The 20638-nt window shown below is 40.8% G+C and overlaps 1 protein-coding gene across 1 annotated transcript in view; it reads left to right on the top strand.

Annotated features, from left to right (window-relative positions):
* Window positions 1-14014: 14014 nt before the first annotated feature.
* The window catches only part of PSME4 (proteasome activator subunit 4), a gene marked incomplete at its 5' end in the record, with an annotated part of 112963 nt that continues 106339 nt past the window's right edge, over window positions 14015-20638 (top strand). The window contains one exon of the mRNA XM_080812619.1: window positions 14015-14256. Coding sequence (XP_080668745.1) covers window positions 14015-14256 — 242 coding nt within the window. The remainder of the gene's footprint in view (window positions 14257-20638) is intronic.

Genomic DNA, 20638 nt, shown 5'->3' with positions numbered 1-20638 from the left:
AAGAAAAATCTTGCCATGACTGATAGGGCCCCAGATAAAAATTCAAACTTTCAACTTGTTCTCTTTTACATCCCTGAAAATGAATCACTGTTGGAGAATTAAGACAAGAAGCACAAGAATGGAACCAACAGTCTGGGCAAACCAGAATTTGACATTTTGTAAGGAAAAGGAAGAATTTATTAACTCATAACTAAAAGTTAAAGGACTGGGACTGAGAGCCAGATCAGGTAAAAAAGCAACATTACATGCAGAAGAAATGGCTGACTTTTTAAGGAACTTTTAGGTAAAAATTTTCAGAAGCATATTATTATAAAAGACTGGTACAAGTGCAATTTTCCCATCATCTTCTTCATGGGAAAAATGGGCCTGGGGAGGGTTTGGAACAAGCTTAAACCAAAACAAAAGAAGACCAGCACTTAGAGCTCACCTTGTCCCACTCACCAGTGGCCAAGTTTTTAGGAGAAGCAGCTGCTTTGGGAGTCCATTTTATGAGGGCTCTAAAAACCTGTGAGTGAGGGGTGTCTGGGTGGGTGGCTCAGTCGATTATGTGTCTGCCTTCAGCTCAGGTCATGATCCTAGGTCCCTGGAATGGAGCATGTCGTGCTCCTGTAAGGAGCCTATTTCTCCCTCTCCCTCTGCCTCTTCCCTCCACTGGGGTGCTCTCTCTCTCTCTCTCAATAAATAAAATCTTAAAAAACAAACAAACCAACAAACCTGTGAGTGAACTGAGTTCCACGCTTCTTCACAGGAGCTCCCTGGCTTATGTCAGCACAGAGTAGACTGCAAGAATGGGGGTCCTGGTGAGCCAGACTCTGTTCCAACTGCGGATTCCAAGCTGGTCCTTGGTCACAGACATGCTATGAAATAAAGCCCAAGCATATGTACCTGCAAAAAGAGGGAAAAAAAGTTTCTTATTTTTGGATTTCTAAATCTGTATGTCTTCTTCTTCCCTCCTGTTTCAATGTAGGAAGTGTCTTTCCTCCTACCATTTCACTCCTGCTGTGGATCCAATCCCTTACTCTCCATCATCCCTCCCTTTCTAATGAATAATCCTGATCCCAAAACAAAGATGTGCTGGTATCTGTCATCTGTAAAAGCCTCTTCTTGACGTCTATCATCTTTAAACTACGTTTCCTTCTTTTGTCTCCCCTAATAGAAAACTTCTTGAAATATTCTTTATCTCCACGCTGTCTCTACTCCTTCACCAGGTCATTCTTAAATCCTCTTCAATCTAGCCTCTTTGTCCCACCATCCCTCGGACATTGTGTATCAGAGTCAATGATGACTTCTATACTGTGAAATCCACTGGCCACTTTGGCCCTTATCTTTCTTGATTCTTTAGCTGTATCTCTCTCCCTGGAAACATTCTCCCCCCGTTAGCTTCTGTGATGCCATTCTGCGCAAAGAAGAGTTAATATAGCAGGCCTGAGATTGCTATCCTTTGAAGGGGCTTGCAAGGTTGGCCCCTGGCTAGCATTTGAAAACTTGATTTTCAGTAGTTTCTCTTTTTCCCTAACTGATATTGATGGCTTACTGTGCCCAGACAGAGGGTAATTCTGATCATGTAACATGATCAGATTCAGAGAAAAATCTTGGGCACTTAGTCTCTAATGGGCTTCCTTGCACAGAAACATCACATACATATTACTGTGTTTTCAGTAATAGGGGAAGAGTGTGCTCTATATGACCCCTCACAGGAGAAAAAAGGCGTTAAGGAAGCCTGCTCATGGATTCTTCCAGACTCCACCTGTGTCTTTTTCTCTCATGATCTAGCACAATGAATTTAGTGCAGCACTGGGACAAGTCTTAGCCATGAGTACAACCATATGATGATTCCAGTGAACCTCCTAGTGAATATCCAAACACAGAGCTGGTCTTCATCATTCAGTCCAGGTTTTCCTTTTCTGATACTCCTTTACTGATTTCTCCTACTCTGTCCCACTTGGAACCTCAAGGTTTTACTCTCTTCTCTATACAGTTTTTCAGGTGATCTTATTTGGTCTCTTAACATTAAATGTCATTTATATGCTGACAACTTCCAAATTGATATCTCCAGCCTAATTTCTACCCCTAACTCTAGACACTGATACCCAAAGCCTTTTTGAATTTTCACTTAGGATCATGTAGGTGACCTTAGTATGGCCAGTATGGAACTCATGATAGCTTTTTCACAAACCTGGTCCCACCTTCTGTTTTCTCCATCTCATGATGAGTCTACCATACACGCTATTACCAAAGACAGAAATCTGGGAGTCATCTGTGACTCTTCCTTTCTCTCATACCATATTCTATCATCAAATTTTGTTAGTTTTACCTTTAAAATATCTCAAATCTGACACTTCTCACTATTCCACTTTGATACAAGTCATCATCATTTCTCACTGGACTACTAAAATAGCTTCCTAGTCTCTACTTCCATTCTTGTTGTTTTTTTTTTTTTAAAGATTTTATTTATTTATTTGACAGAGAGAGATCACAAGTAGGCAGAGAGACAAGCAGAGAGAGAGAGAGGAGGAAGCAGGGTCCCTGCCAAGCAGAGAGCCCGATGCGGGACTTGATCCCAGGACCCTGAGATCATGACCTGAGCCGAAGGCAGAGGCTTTAACCCCCTGAGCCACCCAGGTGCCCCTCTACTTCCATTCTTAACCCTGTATAATCCATTCTCCATTCAGAGAAATTCTTTGAAAGTTCAAATCAAATAATGTAATTTTCCTGATTAAAAACTTCTCTATTGATTTCGATTGCACTTAGAGTAAATCTAAATTCTTGGCCTACTTATTAGGTTAGAGGGAAAAGTAAGTGTTCTTGATTGAGAAAAAAACTGGGCTTGATCAAGAAACAAAGAAGGTCAGAGTACCTACAACAGAAAGAGTTATGGGGGGAGAGGGGGATCAAGATATGAGGAAATATTGAGAGGAGAGGGGTCTTTTCTTGCAAGCATTGTTTTTTCAGTATTTATTACACAAATCTGTGCTCCCATATGGAAGCAAAACATCAGCTCACATCGTGATCCTGCGGTCCTGGGTTTGAGTCCTACAAGCCCTACGTTGGGCTCTCTGCTCAGTGGGGAGCCTGCTTCTTCTCCCTCTGCCCCTCTTCCCGACTTGTGCTTGCTCTCTCTCTCAAACACATAAATAAAATTAAAAAAAAAATTTCTTGTACACTGTTGGTAAAAATGTAAAATGGCAGAATCACATTGGAAAATACCTTGCAGTTTTTTAAAAGTTATACATATACTTACCATATGATCCAGGTTGTCTTCTCCCACTTATTTGCCCATGAGAATAGGAAATAATGTCCACACAAAGACATATACATTAGTATTCATAGCCGTTTTATTTGTAATAGTTCAAAACTGTATATAATCAAAATGTCCATCCACAGATGAATGGATATGCAAATTGTAGCATACTCAAAGAATGGAACGTGAATCAGCAGCTTTTTGAGAGGGAACTATAAAATCACACTAAATTGGTGAAGATCAAGCATGGTCACTTGACCAGGCCCAGCAGCAGCAGCCAGGAATTTGTTTGAAAAGCAAATTCACAGGCCCCACTCCAGATGTACTAAATCAGAAACTCTGAGGGGGAAGCTCTCTAAACCACAGCTTTAGATTAATTTGCTCACAGTATCAGTAAGGGTTCTTGATGTCAGTCATCTCTACTATCAGTAACCAACTCTGGCTAACTTAAATTGAAGAAATTGGCAAGTATCAGGCAACTCACAGAATTGGTAAGAAATGCTAAGAAAGATTCTTAGGTTAGGGGTTGGAACCACACCAGTGAGGGTAACAAACAATCTGGTTCAGAAGCTGCTACCACCACCAACATAGACCATCTCTTCTCTGTGATATAGTGGTGACTGCAGGCAGCTGTTGCTCCTGACAAACAGCCACAGATGCCAGGCTGCTTCTCTATCAAAGATCTAATATCATCCATCATCCCTTAATTTTGGCATCACTTGGTCAAGACTTAAAGTACTTGGTGGCAAAATCTGGATCACAAGGCTGTCAGAGGAGTGGGTAGAGGGTGAATCTCAGTGCTTAGGCTTCTGAAATTGGAGGTAGGAGGCTACTTCTCACAAAGATCTAGATGGGAGGATTTCCCAAATCTAGCAAGTGTGTTCAGATGCTGAGCAGTCAAAAATGATTACAGATGCCCAATACTGAAAATGTTCTGAATAAGGTTAATTGGGTGTATTTTTAGCAGGACTGTGTTCTAGCAGAGTTAGTCAAATGTATTCTTTGTATCACTAGTTATGGGCTTAAGAATTGACCATAAAACTTACTCTTTGTTCATGAAAGTTATGTCTTTTCATTCAAGTATTGGCTCATGGTGGATCATAAGAGTGGATGGTGCCTTTCCACTGCATGTTTGAGTAAAGACTGAAATGAAATCACTGTGTTTGAAACAATACTCCCCCAACTAGACTCTTGGTAGTCTTCAAGTGTTATTTAAAACGGAATTAACTGGATATTCATAGGCAAAAATATGAATCTTGGTGGCACCTGGGTGGCTCAGCTGGTTAAGCATCTGCCTTCGGCTCAGGTCATGATCTCAGGGTCCTGGTATGGAGCCCCATGTCAGCCTCTCTGCTCAGTGGGGAGCCTGCTTCTCTCTTCCCACTCTGCCTGCCACTCCCCCTGCTTGTGCTCTCTCTCTCTCTCTGTGTCAAACAAATAAATAAAATCTTTTAAAAATATATGAATCTTGACCTAAATGTCACCCTCATACAAAAATTAACTCAAAATGGATCATGGATTTAAATGTAAAACATGAAATTTAGAAAAAAAAAAATCCTTGAATTGAGGAGTAGGAAAAGTTCTTAGATATGACACCAAAAGTTTGATCCACAGAAGGAAAAATTAACAAATTGGACCTCATCAAAATTAAAAACTTACTCTGCAAGAGACCCTATTAAAAGGATGACAAGATAAGCTGCAAACAAGGAGAAAATATTTGCAAACCACACATCTGGCAAAGGAATAGTACCTGGAATAAATAAAGAAAATGCCAAAGGCAACAGTAAAAACCTTAGTAATCCAATTAAAAGGAGCCAAAAAAACAAGAGCAGACATTTTTCACCCAAGAGGACATGCAGGTAACAAATAAGCACTTGAAAATAAGGTCAACATCTCTCTCCATTAGGGAAATGCTAATTAAATCACAATGAGGAATCACTAAATAGTTTGGCATTGTTTTATTTATAAAATTAAACAATGCAACCCAGCATGACCCAGCAATTGCACTCTTAGATTTTTATCCCAGAGAAATTAGAACTTACGTTCACACAAAAATTTGTAGATGAATATCCATAGCAACTTTACTTGGAATGGCCAAAACCAAACAATAGTACATCAGTACTGTGGACTGCTCTTCAGTTATAAAAAGAGAAAAACTATGGTACACAAACTTGGATAATTCCTTAGGGAATTATCTGAGAGAAAAGAGGCAATCCCAACAGGTTATATTCTGCATGACTCCATTATATATTAGCCTTGAAACCATAAAATCGTAGAAATAGAGAACAGTTTAGTACTTTCCAGGGATTAGAGACATGGAAAGGGTCAGGGACGTGAATGTCAGTATAAGGGCAACAGGAGGGGCCCTTGTGGTGTGAAAGTGCTAATATCTTGCCTGACTGCATCAGTGTAAATATATTATTATATTGTACTACAGACGGTACCAATGCTGCAAGATGATACCAATTTTGGGAAACTGGGTAAAAGGTACAAGGGATATCTCTGTATTATTTCCTGCAATTACATGTGAATCTACAATTACTCAAAATAAAAAATGAACTTAAAAAACAAATAAGGCAACAACTTGAAAACTAAATTACTTAGGTTATGAGTCCAGAAAAGCAGCCCATTCCCTATGGGTGGGGATGAGCTAACACTACTACCATCATTATCATCAATATGCATAGATCCATGACTATTTGTAATCTGGTTTCAATTTATCTTCTTGTCTCCTCTCTTGCCTTATCCACATTTCCTATGCTCCTACCATACTGTTACAACATTGAACAAAACTATAATTAAAATACCTGTAGAATGAGTTGTTTAGTGTCTGGTCCATAGACAGTGAACTCCACAATATCAGCAATCACATAGAAAATGGATTTTTTTAGGAAAAAACATTTATATTAAATTTTAAGTTGTTATTTCTAGTATGTAAATCCCTTCCTCTCTTTGAACTTGCTTACATCTCTCTCTCTCTCTCTCTCTCTCTCTCTCCTGTGTGCGACATACACACAGCCTTCTATGAATGATTTGTTGTATAGAAATTGTGGAAAACAAGGGAAAAAGCTACATTCCATGTTCAGATTAAAGCAGTACTGAAAGAGGAACAATAGAAGCCTCAGGGGAAGATGATCACTTGACAGAACTAGTTTATCAGAAACAAAAGTTTAGAGGTGGGAGTTACTATAAAAACCTAATCTCCCATCCTCCAAAACTGGCAGAACTACTGGGTGAGGCACTGAATTTTTCAGTCTACAGAAGGCAGTTTCAATTAGTTTCATCTAGGGATTTTGAGAGGTAGGGAGATCCCAGCCGACATTTGGTTATAATTTTAATTTATCTACTTACTAAATGTCAACCCACTAGATAAGTGACCTCCTTGAGGACAAGTACTGTGTCATTCATCTTATGATCTCAAACTTGGTACTCAGGAGGCATTCAACAATGTTTATTAAATTAATGAATATATAATTCACCCTGGAAAATTAGGGATTTGATATATTACCCCTCTTATGAGTCTGTAAATTTCAAAAGAGATTCTGCTTAGTACAAAGAAACATTGCAAAGGGTAGCATTTCAAGCATAAGCTATAGTGTGAGTGTCTTGCTGGCTATTCAAATTATTCATGCAGACAATTCCACTCTCTGCTTATGAGCAAGGCCTTTTCTATTTATATATATAAAAACTGGGGGTAGGTGGAAAAGAGTGTGTATCCTCTTTGTGCATTGGTTATTATCTCTCCACTGCCTCTATTGTTGATTTCTTCAACCACTGTTAAAAAACACATCTCTACTGTATTTGATTAGAGAGAAGCTGTGGCCTCCTACATTATTCATAGTTTGTCAAAAAGAAGAAACACAAAGAGCTTCAGTTGTGCTGAAAAACTCTTTGCATTTAAATATCAAATAGGCATTTTCTAAATAATAATATAATAATTTTTAATCCTTAAATAAATATAGCTTGAGTAGGCATCACCAATGGCCATGTATGTGATATGAGGATTCTAAAAAAGCTCTTAATCATCCACAATTACTCCCTTTTGCTCCAAATGATGTCTAATAATTTAGAGCTAGAAGTTCATTCCTTAAGGGTCTCCAGTTCCAGTAGTATAGCAGCTTGAGCTAATGCAGAAACCCCAGAGAGAGATGCTGCATTAAACAAAGCAAGTGATAACAACAGATGAGCTCACACACAGAAAAGGAAAATCTCTAGATCCAGAAACAAAGAGGAAAGGAAAGCCAGAGCAATAAGTGTGTGAGTTAATTCTGCATCAATTTTGGGGCAGTGTTATTTGATCTTGAAACAGCAAGTGACTTGGGTTTTAGTAACTACTCAGGGAAAGAAGCTGATGCCTCAGACCAAAGGGAGTTGGAAATAAAATATTGGAAAAAAAAAAAAAAAAAAAACAAAAACCAGAATTCTCTAAGGGCTGAATTCCCAGGCCCGTAACTTATATAGGATAGAAATTCAAATTTACACTAGCTGAAAAATAAACATAAATATTGATTGGTACTTGGCCTGTGCTATTTCTGTGGATCTGGTGCAAGCAAACAAACAAAATGCTCTGGGTCACACGGGATTTACACAGAAACAGAAAGCCATATGAAGATAGTCTCATAATATAAAAAATTGTAAAACACAACCAAATGAACTGCCACCAACAAAAGTCAACAAACACATAACACCCCTAAAAATCTAAAATAACAGAAAGGATTATCTAAATATTGTCTAGGGGCGCCTGGGTGGCTCAGTCCGATAGGTGTCTGGCTTTGCTCAGGTCATGATCCTGGGGTCCTGGGATTGAGCCCCATGCTGGGCTCCCTGCTTGGTGGGGAGTCTGCTTCTCCTGCTCCCTCTGCCCCTCCCCCCACTCGTGTGCGCGCGCGCGCGCGCGCGCGCGCGCGCTCTCTCTCTCTCTCTCTCACTTTCTCTCTCAAGTATATAAATAAAATAAAAATAAATATAATTGTCTAAAACAATTAAATAAACACATCTAAAATCATTAAAGAAGTCATTGGAACCATAAAGAACAAAAGTCAACGAAAAGAGAATAGCAGGTTTGAAAAGGAACAAAATAGAACTTCCAAAATTAAAAAAATAATCATTAGAATTAGAAGCTCAATGGACAGGTTAAACAGATCAGATGCAGAGTAGCAAAGAATTGTGTGAATTAGAAATAGGTCTCATAAAGTTATTCAGAATGAGGTAAAGAAAGGAAGACTTGCAAAATGGAGATAACAAATACAGAGATAAGAATGAAAAGCTAAAACATATGTATAATGGGAATTCTACAAAGAGAGAAGAGAAACAGAAAAATTATGAACAGATAATAGCCAAAATTTTTTGCATGATTGATGAATGATATGAATCTTTTCATTTAAGAAACACAAATCCCCTGCAAGATAAAAAATGTCTACATCTAGTTATGTCATAGTAAAATGGCAAAATGCCTAACAGAGACTGTACAGCAGTAATCATAGAAAAATTCATTGCTTTAGCTGTGATTTCCTCTTTAGTAAAAAATGAATTCCAGGGGCACCTGGGTGGCTCAGTGGGTTAAAGCCTCTGCCTTCGGCTCAGGTCATGATCCCAGGTTCCTGGGATCGAGCCCCGCATCAGGCTCCCTGCTTGGTGGGGAGCCTGCTCTCCCCTTTCTCTCTGCCTGCCTCTCTGCCTACTTGTGATCTCTGTCTGTCAAATAAATAAATAAAGTAAGTTTAAAAAAAATGAATTCCAAATATACTCTAATGAAGTAAAGTGGATGGCATGCTGCATAAGAAGGGCTTTTGGACGAAAACTCCAAAACTTAAAAATCATATAGGAGGGGCACCTGGGTGGCTCAGTTGGTTGAGCATCTTACTCTTGGTTTCAGGTCAGGTCATGATCTCAGGATCGTGAGACTGAGAATCTGCTTGAGATTCTTTCCGTCTCCTTCTGCCCCTCCCCTGCTTGAAAGTGTTTATCTCAAATAAATATAAATAAATAAATAAAAACAAATAAATAAAGTCTCTCTCAAATAAATAAATAAATAAACTCTTTTAAAAAAATCATATAGGAACTATGGGGTGCCTGGCTGGATTGTTAGGTAGATCATGTAACTCTTGATCTCGGGGTTTTAAGTTCGAGTCCCATGTTGGGCATAGAGCCTATTTAAAAAAAATCATATAGGAACTAGGGTAAAAACCTCTTATTTCTCAGGTCCAATATTCTTGTGTCTTTAGTAACTGCAATACAGCAGGAGTTTGGACAGTTGATTATATTAGAATGAATCATTCTAATACAACTCAAACACTTCTAAAGGCAGGAAACTAACAACCTGTCATTTTTTCTTACTACTAAGTGGATTATCAAGTAGTGAAACAAAGATGTAAATATTTGATTGGTAATTATCCCCAGCAGTTCCTCTAGCCTGAGGAGAAACCTCTGTCTTCAGAATATTTTCCATGAAGGGCTACTGCACTTGCCAGGAATGGCGATTTTAGTCAGCCTTCTGGAGGGGTCTGATAAGATGCCAATGTCTCCCTCAGGGTCTGACTGAAAGTAAAATGTGTTGTTATCTTTTGGTGGAGTATCCTGAGCTCTAAAAGATTAAAAAAAAAAAAATGCTTGGGAGTTAGTCTGAAAAGAGAAAATTAACCCCAGGCTTTGGGTTACTATCTCCAATGATGAGTAGACTAGGCCCCCCAGAGAAACTTAAGGTCTCCCAACTTTCTCTCCTGAAGAGATTTCACTAGTGTTTTCCATTAAGCCTCACACAGAGATGTTGTCTTTTTTGTTCTGATAATGCTTTTGACCTTTCCAATTCCCACGTCCATTTCCAGGGGAACTGACATCATTGGAAGGGCCTCTTTGAAATCTTAAATCCAAATATTCCCTTTCTTCCAGATCCCTTGCTCAAGCTAATCCTTTCACATTGCTCTTGTACGTCATCAGGATCTGAGTCCCTTGACCTCTCTATCAGCCCTCTTCTCTTCATTTAGAATTCAACCAATTTTGACAGTAACCACTCTCTTTTAAATATTTTCAACCCAGGGGTGCCTGGGTGGCTCAGTGGGTTAAAGCCTCTGCCTTTTGCTCAGGTCATGATCCCAGGGTCCTGGGATTGAGCCCCAAGTAAGGCTCTCTGGTCGGCAGAGAGCCTGCTTCCTCCTCTCTCTCTGCCTGCTTCTCTGCCCACTTGGGACCTCTGTCAAATAAATAAAATCTTTATAAAAAAATACTTTCAACCCAATGATCTCTACTTAGAAAAGAGAATTCAGTGAGATACTGTAGGTAAAGCACTTGCTGAGAGAAGTGCTCAACAGTGGTAGCTAACACCATTACCTTCACTACCACCAACATATATTCTTATTCCTTTCTCAGTGTATTATACCAGATTGCATGGCATATAATCCTGGGCTGCTAAACATTATTGGGTTAAATCACAAAATTGTTCACACAGATGACAATAAAATTCATGCTTCCAGACTGAACTGATAAGTAATTGGTTCTCTAATGAGTTTTCTGAATTTTGAGACTACTCTACTCTAAACTAATTTGAGACTACTCTAAACCTTCTCCAGTCTCCTCAAATCTCCTTTGCCCCACCTCCTCCCATCATTCTTATGTTCGTATTTGACAGAAAAAGAAATTAAGAAAGAGGGAAAGAAAGAAAGAATCAGAAAGAACTTCTCCAACCTCCAGTCACCAAATCTGCAAACCTTTCTGCCTTTGTGCTTTCCTCCCCTGCCTTTCTCCTCTGACAATGGAAGCACAGTCTGGTTTTTTGCTAGAGGCCAATTACTCCACATTCTCTCCCACTCTCTGTCATCCTCACCCACGTTATCTTCAACCTTACTCCACTGGCTCCTCCTCATTAATATTTAAAACATATCCCATCTTCAAAATTTCCTTTTTATTCCAGCCACCTCCTTACCTCTTTTTCTTCCCATCCAAACTTTAAAAAAAAAAAAAATTGTCTGCTTTTACTGCCTGTAGTTATTTACTTCTTTTTTTCCCATTGTCATTGTAATCTGGTTTCCACTGTAGATCCTGAAACTGTTGTTTTCTGTTTTATCAGTAACTCCCATAAATTCTCCTCAGGTCTCATTTCATTTGACTGGTCAACCACTTTTGGCACATTGATTATTTCCTCCATCTGAAACACTCCCTCTTTAGGAATGCCCACCTTCCTAGAACTCCTACTTCTCTGACTGCGTCTCGTGAGTATTCTTTGTGGTCTCTCTCTGCTCTCTATCCACCCTTGAATATGGTATTCCTGAGAGTTTGGTCAAGGGCCCTATTCTTTTTGTACTTTTAAACTAATTATATAAAGGCCCTTAGACTGAAGTGGCTCTAATGTCTTTGTCCAAAATCTGTGTAAAAATGTCAAGGTTATGAAATCTAAACACTAAAGTCAACCAGTCACAAACAGCCAATTGGGTTTAAAGCTATGGCCAATCCAGGGGGGTGCCTGGGTGGCTCAGTGGGTTAAAGCCTCCGCCTTCAGCTTGGGTCATGATCCCAGGGTCCTGGGATCGAGCCCGGAGTCAGGCTCTCTGGTCAGCAGGGAGCCTGCTTCCTCCTCTCTCTCTGCCTGCTTCTCTGCCTACTTGTGATCTCTCTCTCTGTCAAATAAATTAAAAAAAAAAAAAAAAAAAGCAAAAAAAGCTATGGCCAATCCAATAATCTCCTTTCTTTGTCTCCACACCTTCTCTACTTAAGTCTTTCCCTGGCTCCTGTCAGGGCTCCTAACCACTTCTGGTTTGGCCCTGCCCAATTCCAATAGATTTTTACTCAATAAACTCTTAAAATTGTTATTAAGTCTCAGTTATCTTTTTTTTTTTAAGATTTTATTTATTTATTTGTCAGAGAGAGAGAGAGAGTGAGCACAGGCAGAGTGGCAGAGGGAGAAGCAGGCTCCCTGCGGAGCAAGGAGCCTGATGTGGGACTCGATCCCAGGATGCTGGGATCATGACCTGAGCCGAAGGCAGCCACTTAACCAACTGAGCCACCCAGGCATCCCAAGTTTCAGTTATCTTTTAACAATAGTCTGTATCAGGGGCACCTGTGTGGCTCAGTTGGTTAAGTCTCTGCCTTCGGCTCAGGTCATCATCTCAGGGTCCTGGGATCAAGCCCCACATCAGGCTATCTGCTCAGCAGGGAGCCTGCTTCTCCCTCTCTCTCTGCCTGCCTCTCTGCCTACTTGTGATCTCTCTCTCTCTGTCAAATAAATTGGGAAAAAAAAAAAAAGACAATAGCCTGTATCGTCCTGATCCATATATCAAAGTACTTTTCCATCCTTTAGGGATTCAGCCTCCAAATCTGTTTCTGCTATCTCCAAGAAGGACTTCATTATCTATCCAACTTCTCAAACCAGATATCTGAACTCACCCTGTTTCTTCCCATTGTTTCACTCTTCATGTTCAATCAGCTACCAAGCCCAGGCCATTCTTCCTATTGCAATAGTTCTCAAATTATTTCAACTATCATCCATGCCATCGATATGTCACAGCTTTTTAAAGGGTCCTCCAGTTTCCAACTCGAGTCTGTTTTAATTTACTCTCTACATAAAGTCAGAGTGATTCTTCGAAAATGTAAATTATATCATGACGTTCCTATGCCTAAAATGTTTCAGGGTTTTTTGTTGCTTTTAGGTTTAAAGTTCTGAAAACGCCCTAGCATTCCTTTCTAGGTTTCAATCCTGTGCTCCTCTTCCAAGCAATATGCAGCCATTCAGAACTTTGAATTCCTAGAGTTCATGCTTGCAGCCTCTAAGATTTTCCTTCAGCTAAACTATACCTTTGCACTGAACGCCTTTAACCTCAACTTTATGTATCATGTCTAGGAAGCTACTTGACACCCCTCCAGTTTGAAATAACCCTTTAGATGTTCCCAAGGCATCCTGTACTTATCCAGCAATTAAGACTATTGTCTTTTAACAGCTTATTCCCTGGACTAAAGCTCTAGTTGACTGCAAAACCCTGGAGGGCAGAAACGACTTGCTCTTCTCATCTCAAGGGCCTAAAAGGAGCGTCTCACACACAAAATAGTAGTTCACTTAGTATTTGTTAAATGAGTAACTATTCACTTTTTTGGAATGAGGGCGGCGCGAAGAATACCAGAAAGTGGAGGGCTTAAAGGTGACTGAGCAAACAAATCTATAAGTAACAAGTGAGATGGATACAGAGTACCTAGGTTTTTCCACACACTCGGGGTGGGGGACTAGGCCCACTGCCTTGTCGGAAGGCAAGGCGACTACCGGCAGCCGCAGGGAGCGCGCGACTCCAAGCGAGAAAGGACAATAGCTTGGAATTCCGCCTCGTGTTTCCGGTGGCGCAGCCTCGCGCTCCGCGGGTGAGGCCCGGGGGTGGGGGCTCCGAGCCGGCCCCACCGCGAGGGAGGCGCGGCCCGCTGGGCTCCCACCGCCGCCACCACCGCCGCCACAGCCATCGCCGCCACCACCTCCTCCGACTCTGTCGCTCCGCCCCGCCCCGCCCCGCCCCGGAAGTGACTTGAGGCCCGTCCGGAACCTGCGGGCCCGGCTGCTGCAGCGTCACCAGCGGAGCCGGTGCGGGGCGGGCGGAGCGGCCGCTGCCGCCGCTAACGAACCGGGATCGCGCGGGGGCCAGCAGCGCGCCGGCCAGGGGAGGGGGCCCAGCGGTCGGGCCGAGGGCGACGGGCCGCCGGCGGGCGCGGGGCGACGACGACGCGGAGGAGGCGGAGCCCGGAGAGGGGTGGGGGCCGGGGAGGGTTAGGGTGGGAGGGGGTGGGGGGGGTGTCCCTAGGCTCATGGAGCCGGCGGAACGGGCGGACGGCAGGGATCCCCCGGAGCCCGGTGGGCGTCCCGGCCCGGACCCGCGGGGCTTCGTCCCTCAGAAGGAGATCGTCTACAACAAGCTACTGCCCTATGCCGAGCGGCTGGACGCCGAGTCAGACTTGCAGCTGGCCCAGATCAAAAGCAACCTGGGCCGGGCCGTGCAGCTCCAAGAGCTGTGGCCCGGGGGCCTTTTCTGGACCAGGAAACTCTCCACGTAAGTGTTTACGGGCCTGTAGGGTGGGCGGGGGTGGGGTGGGGAGCAAAGGCTCGGGGGTGGGAGGGTCCGGGGTCGGGGGGAGGTGGCTCTTTGTCCGTACCGGACCGCTGGACTCAACTCTGCCCCGACTCTTAGCCAGTGGTCCGGGAGCATTAGTCTGAGAATTGCGACAAGAAGCCTGGGAAGAACTCAAGTGCCTTCCCTGCCACTTTCCTGCCGGACCTCCTCGGTCCTCACGAGCCCTCTACGTCCTCCCCAGCTGCCTCTCCCCCAAGGATTCGGGTTGTTGTCTTCCGACCTGCGGGGCCCTGGGGAGCCGGAGGGTACCGGCCTCCCAGGGAAAGAGGTGAGCGGTCCCCCAGAGGCCCTCCTTGGACCTTTAAAGACTCATAGGGGAGGAGAGACAGGATTCATCTATGGTGGAGCAACTATTGACTTTTCCTGGTGCTTGCTCCGGCTTTTCCTCTTCGGTCTCCGCCTCTTCGTATCCCTCAATTCATGTCTCGTAACTTTATGAATGGGTAGGAGGCCGTAGGGAACTTGTAGGTTCTGCTTTTTTGGGCCTGCTCAGTCTTTGTGGCTTTGATTGAAATTGGTTTAAAGTCAGCCCTTACCACATTCTCAGGCTGTATACTAGACGTTAATGTTGAGAATGTTGAGTCTTAGAACCTCCGGGAAGTGTGTTTCTCCAGTTGTGACATTTCCTTTGGAAATGTGCAACCCGAAGGAAAATAGAGAAGAGAGCTGTCAGATTGTCTAGGGCATTATGAGTACCTGGCTTGTGTTAATTTTTGAGTCTCTCAGATGAATATAGATGACCTAAATCAGTTTCAGTTGTTATATTATTCTTTTATTACTGTTACTGGGGTTTTTTTTGCACAAACACCCGGCAAATTTTAGTGCCACTGAAAGTAAGGGGGAAAGAAGTAAAAATACAGTCTGGGAGGAAAGGTTAGAGACTCTATATATCCATTTATGTCCAAATAACCAGCAAGATGGGCATCTTCACTGTGTCAGAAGAACTTTTTAAGAAAGTTGTGCTGTATCTTGTTTGGTTAACTGTACACAAAATCTGGTAACATTGTATGTTCGTGCATGTGGGTATGGATGGATAAACACACAAGACATAAGTTACTTCTCCAGTGTTTACCGAAATCTGCTGAGTGAACTGGGTGATGACTCAGGGTTTTGTAATGCAATAGTCTTCTCAGCATTTCCTCACAGGATGATTCTTATCTGCCAGTTATTAGGGAGCCTCTGACAAATTTCTCATCTTCTCTTGACGGTGGTGGTGGGGGTAGTAATACCTTTTTAATGAAGACGAAACTAAAACACTTAATTTACCCTTTTTAGAGAGTAACATAAAAATGTCAAGGTTAACAGCTCTTCCCTGATTAGAGAATGGAGAAGTTTGTGTATTTAGGATTAATAGGAGACTTTGGGAAAAAAAGAAATGCAACTGGAGGAAGAACCACTTTCAGTCAAAACAGAGAAATGTTTTATAATTGATTAACATCAAATGATTTTTCAAGTGAACCTCCTAAGTGTTTGTGTTACTTAGGCACAATAACAATAAAGTTATTTTGTTAGTTCCAGTAATTCCCGCATTTTGAACACTCTTGTTAGGTTTAACAGAGAATAACCATTTTGGAGGACACAGCTTTTAAATGCACAATGTGTAAGTATACCAATGTGTGAATGCATATCTGGTTTGGATTTCTGAACCTGGAATCTACACAGATTTAAGCATTGTTTTCTGACATATTACTAAGCTTGGCAAATTAGCACCTAGAGTTGGATTATTTTTGGCTTATTAAGTATAAGTAGCTTTTACCTAGAAATGGCTAAAAATACAGTGGAGACAGTCCTTGGTGTTTAGGCTAGATTGCAGTTAATAAGTCTTATTAGCCTGTGAACCCCGAACCATTCAATGCTGTCAGAATTTTATTTTGGAACAGTGGTTAAATGCTGCAAACTGATTCTCAGGATTGCACTCTGAGACATTTTGAACTTGATGGGACACGTTGTGATCTTGGTTGTATTTTTTTTTTTCCTAAGTCATGTTAAGGTGACCTGTTTATAGTTGCACTTGTTTTTTAATGAGCCTTGTGTGTTGCACAAGTTTACATCTAAATGATGCCAAAACATGTGATGACAGCTGTCAGTTACCTGAGTAGTGATCATATTTAGCACTTTGTAGAAGAATGGAAAGTAGTAATAAAATAAAATCTAACTTCTACCAGTAGCTCTGTGACTGTGGGAAGGTTCCTTTAATCGTGTGTTTCGGTATTCTTGTGAAAGAAATGAGGGGGTTGGACTAAGTAATTCCTGAGAAACATTCCTGGTCTGGTATTTTGTGACTTTATTTTTTATCCTGTAGAGCCTCAAATAGGGCAGTGTGTATCTTTCTGCAAGGACTATTTGAGCGGCTTGTAAAGTACTGGAAATAGTTGTATATATAGATCAAGCCCGTTCCTAAAGAAGACCAGAGTGTAAATGCTGTTCAGAGGCACTGGGACTGGATCCAGACCAGAAGTGTACACCCCTAATCTGGGCATCACAGGTCTGTGTTGGGTAGAGTTCTGGTTTGGGGATATTCAGGCTCCAGCTCCCTTTTTTTACTTTTTACCTCACTTAGGTACTTACCGTCATTCTGTTTTGATCTATTTCCGAAACAATGGGTCTGTGTAACATCTCTGTGAAGAAAGGTTATTTCTGCATGCTTTAAAAATTGGCCCTGTGGTAAAATACAAGCTCTCTTGTATGGACAAGCTAAAGTATTAGAGACATTATGTGAGGTAATATCAGAGGGAATGTTTTTAAGAAACAGGGAAACACTGGGAGAAGAGAGGCACAAACCTAATGGTCTTTGGGAAACAGCAGTAAAGACAGTTTCCTGGACTCGAAGTGAAAGATGTTGGTGGATAACTGGTATGGTCCATGTAGAGAATGATGGAGTTGAAGAAGGATAATCCTGAAACTTGCTTTTTTTCCCCCCTTGTTTCTCTGGACCTTTCATGTGAGGTAGTGAGGTCTAGTTTAAAGACATCAGTTATCTATACCTGGCTTTGCTGTGAACATTCTTACCATCTTGGTCTTGTTTAACCTCTCTCAGCTTTAGGGTCCTCTTTTGGAAAGTGGGAGGAGTGTAGACTTTTTGTGGTTTTTCAAACTTAAAACTTATCCATGGACTGTTCTATAAAAGCAAAATCTTAAACCTGGTATTGGGCTCCTTGGACAGGGTAAAGTTGCACTTTTTTTTTTTTTTTTCTTTCCTTTTAACAGTTCACTGATCATATAACCCCCCAAAGCCTGCTCAGGGCTCTGAAACATACTGTTTGAAAAATCATTTTTAGTCCCAAAGGGCCTTTCTAGCTTTCTGTTCCTTTAAAATGATCTGGAGGAGGAAAAACAAGTGAATACCCTACTATTTCCTACAAGTTTACCCCATCCATAATGCTTTCTTTCTTTCGTGTTTCTTTCTTTCTTTTTTTTTTTTTTAAGCAGAATTTTGATTTTAGTGAAGGATGTGCACTTGGTGTATTATGAAACAAATTTAAATGTCTTATTTGTTATAATGAAACGTTATATTCTGTGCTGTTTTATTACAATGAAATGGCTCTACTATACTGACAAATCATTTCATTTGCTAATTAAACTGTAACTTCCTTGTTTAATTATTATTAAGAACATGATTAGCCTTCCTGGATAGGAATTGGATTATCCCAGTTGAAACTGCATAATGTTTTTAATTAGATTATATAACCACCGGAAACTTAAGTTTAGTCAAGATATGAATTATCAAATACACTGAACTTCTTTTGTGGAAAGTAATAATCTGACCACAAGAGCACCCAAATTTGTATCATCTCTGTGTTGGGGGAGAAAGTAGAAAATGCTAACCACTGAATCTCAGCTATTAACATGATATACTTATTTGGATATCTAATGTTTAAGTGTTGAAATTGTGAAGTACACGATAAATAGAAGTGCTTTTTACTTGTAAAAAGTCTTGAAATCTTGACAGATTACCACATTGATCCGTGAGTACCAGTTAGGGAAAATAGTGGAAAAGTTTGCCCTTTGTTATTATATGATCCCACTCAAAACAAGAACTAGAATTTCTTTGTTGAATTGATTTGAAAGCTGATTTTCCATAGAAAAAGCAAAGTAAATTAATTAAATTATTTTGGGGGACATGAATTTTTCTGACAGAGTTGTATAACAGCACAATAAACTGTCCTTCATGTTTCTTTCTTTCCTTTTCTTTTTTTTAAAAGATTTTATTTATTTATTTCACAGACAGAGATCACAAGTAGGCAGAGAGGCAGACAGAGAGAGAGGAAGGGAAGCAGGCTCTCCGCCGAGCAGAGAGTCTGATACGGGGTTCAACTCCAGGACCCTGAGACTCCAGGACCCTGAGATCACGACCCGAGCCGAATGCGGAGGCTTTAACCCCCTGAGCCACCCAGGCACCCCTCTTTCTTTTTTTTCCTTTAAATTAACTAACTTTAGTTTTTAGAGCAGCTTTAGGTTCAGAGCAAAATTGAGCCGATAATACAGATATCCCCTGTACCTACACATGTACACATTTAATTTTTCATAGCAATCTTAAACTTAGATATTTTATATATGTATATGTGAGGCCCTTCCCATTTTTCAAACACCTTTTTAGTTTCTTTCTTGCCTTACTTTCATTCATTCTTTCTTTCTTTTTTTCTTTTTCAAGTAGGTGCCATGCCTGATTTGGGGCTTGAACTCATGACTTAGATTAAGAGTCACATCCTCCATTGACTGAGCCAGTCAGACTTCTCTCAAGAACCTCTCTTAATCATTCTTTTAAAACACCTTGTCAATTTCTTCTCCTCACTCTAACTAGTGAGGATGTTTTTGGAGAATCTCATTTGTCAATATATGTGATTTGAATAGTTTTTGAATACTTTTTTAATTTATTTTGCTTTAAACTTTTTTTATCGTGGAACATAGCAAACATGTACAAGGGAAGACAATAGTCTAGTGAACTCCAGGTACCCATCATCTGTCTTCAATGATCAACTCATGGCCAGTCATGTTCCTTCTACTCCCATGCACCCCACCCCCCCACATTGTGTTTAAAGCATATTACTCCATAAGTGCTTCCAGTATGTATCCGCAAAGGAAAAGGAATTAAACCAAAAAAGTCAGTACTGTTGCCATTCTCAAGCTTAGGAAAATGAACAATAATCCAACATCACTTTGATCAATCTCATGAAATTTCTACATGCAGAATTTGTGGTTTTAATTCTGAGTTTCCATTTGCATTGTTTTGTCTAAGGTTTACTGCAGACAGACCCCATGGACAATGATTTATAATACAGCTTATTAATGAACATTTGTGTATTTTGGCATCTTTCTTCTCCCCCTCTTAACTGCGGAGACATAGAATCCGTCCTGGGGCAACCAGGACTTCCTTGAATTCTCCATTTTAAAAACAGATACTGAGGTTCTTATTAGGTTAATACATAGTTGGATGCAAAGGAGTAGCGGCAGGAGTCTTGAACAAATATTTTCTGAGTGCTTTGTTGGAGGCAGGCACTGGTTTTGGTCCTTGGGATATGTTAGTGATAAGATTTCTGCCCTCTTGGGAAGTTCCAGTGCTTTTCTCTAAGCACAAATTTTTGTTCTTTAAGGACAGCCTTGGCAAGTAGTAGCTCCATCAAGAAACTTGAGGAAAGAAAATATGAATTCTAAGTGCATTACTTAAAAAAAATTCTTTTTCTGACCAGTATGTTTTAATGCCCTAAATGGAGGCCCTGAGAAGGGCAGTTAGGGAAAAAATTAGTGAAACAGTACTATTTTTTGTTCAGAAATGTGAATGTATCATTTAAAAACAATTTTCCCAAGTGGTCTTGGTGCAGTAAATTGTCTTTGAAGTACGTGTTCTTGACTGAAGTAAAATGGAGGCAGTTTCTTGTTTTTTTTAAGGGATGCTTATTTATTTAGTAGTAAATAAGGGTACAACTCCTTCACCCATTTTCCCATTTTGAAACCTGGGTGTTAACTTTTCTGTTAAATGAAACATTTTTAGTGAATCTTCTCTCACTGCTCTCCTTTTCTCCTTTTTAATACAAAATCCAAATCTGTGGTTTTTTCTAACCTGTGTAGAAAATTAGATCAAAATCTCATACAGTGTGAATGGCAAGCTGAGAACAGGGTAATAAAAGCAACAACAAGCAAACAACAACCAAAAAAAACCTTTAATATTCTTTGACACGGCCACTGGAATGTTAAAAGCAGCACATACTATAAATATTCCCATTTGGAATCTTGAGGTTGGCTACTTCCATATTCGGCCTACACTCAGCATTTCTTCCCTTTTAGTGCACTCTCTTGATCCCTT

This window comes from Martes martes, assembly GCF_963455335.1.
Source record: "Martes martes genome assembly, chromosome: 9".
Classification (NCBI taxonomy): domain Eukaryota; kingdom Metazoa; phylum Chordata; class Mammalia; order Carnivora; family Mustelidae; genus Martes; species Martes martes.
Note: the sequence above shows the minus strand (reverse complement) of the source record. Positions and strands in the feature narration are given on the sequence as shown.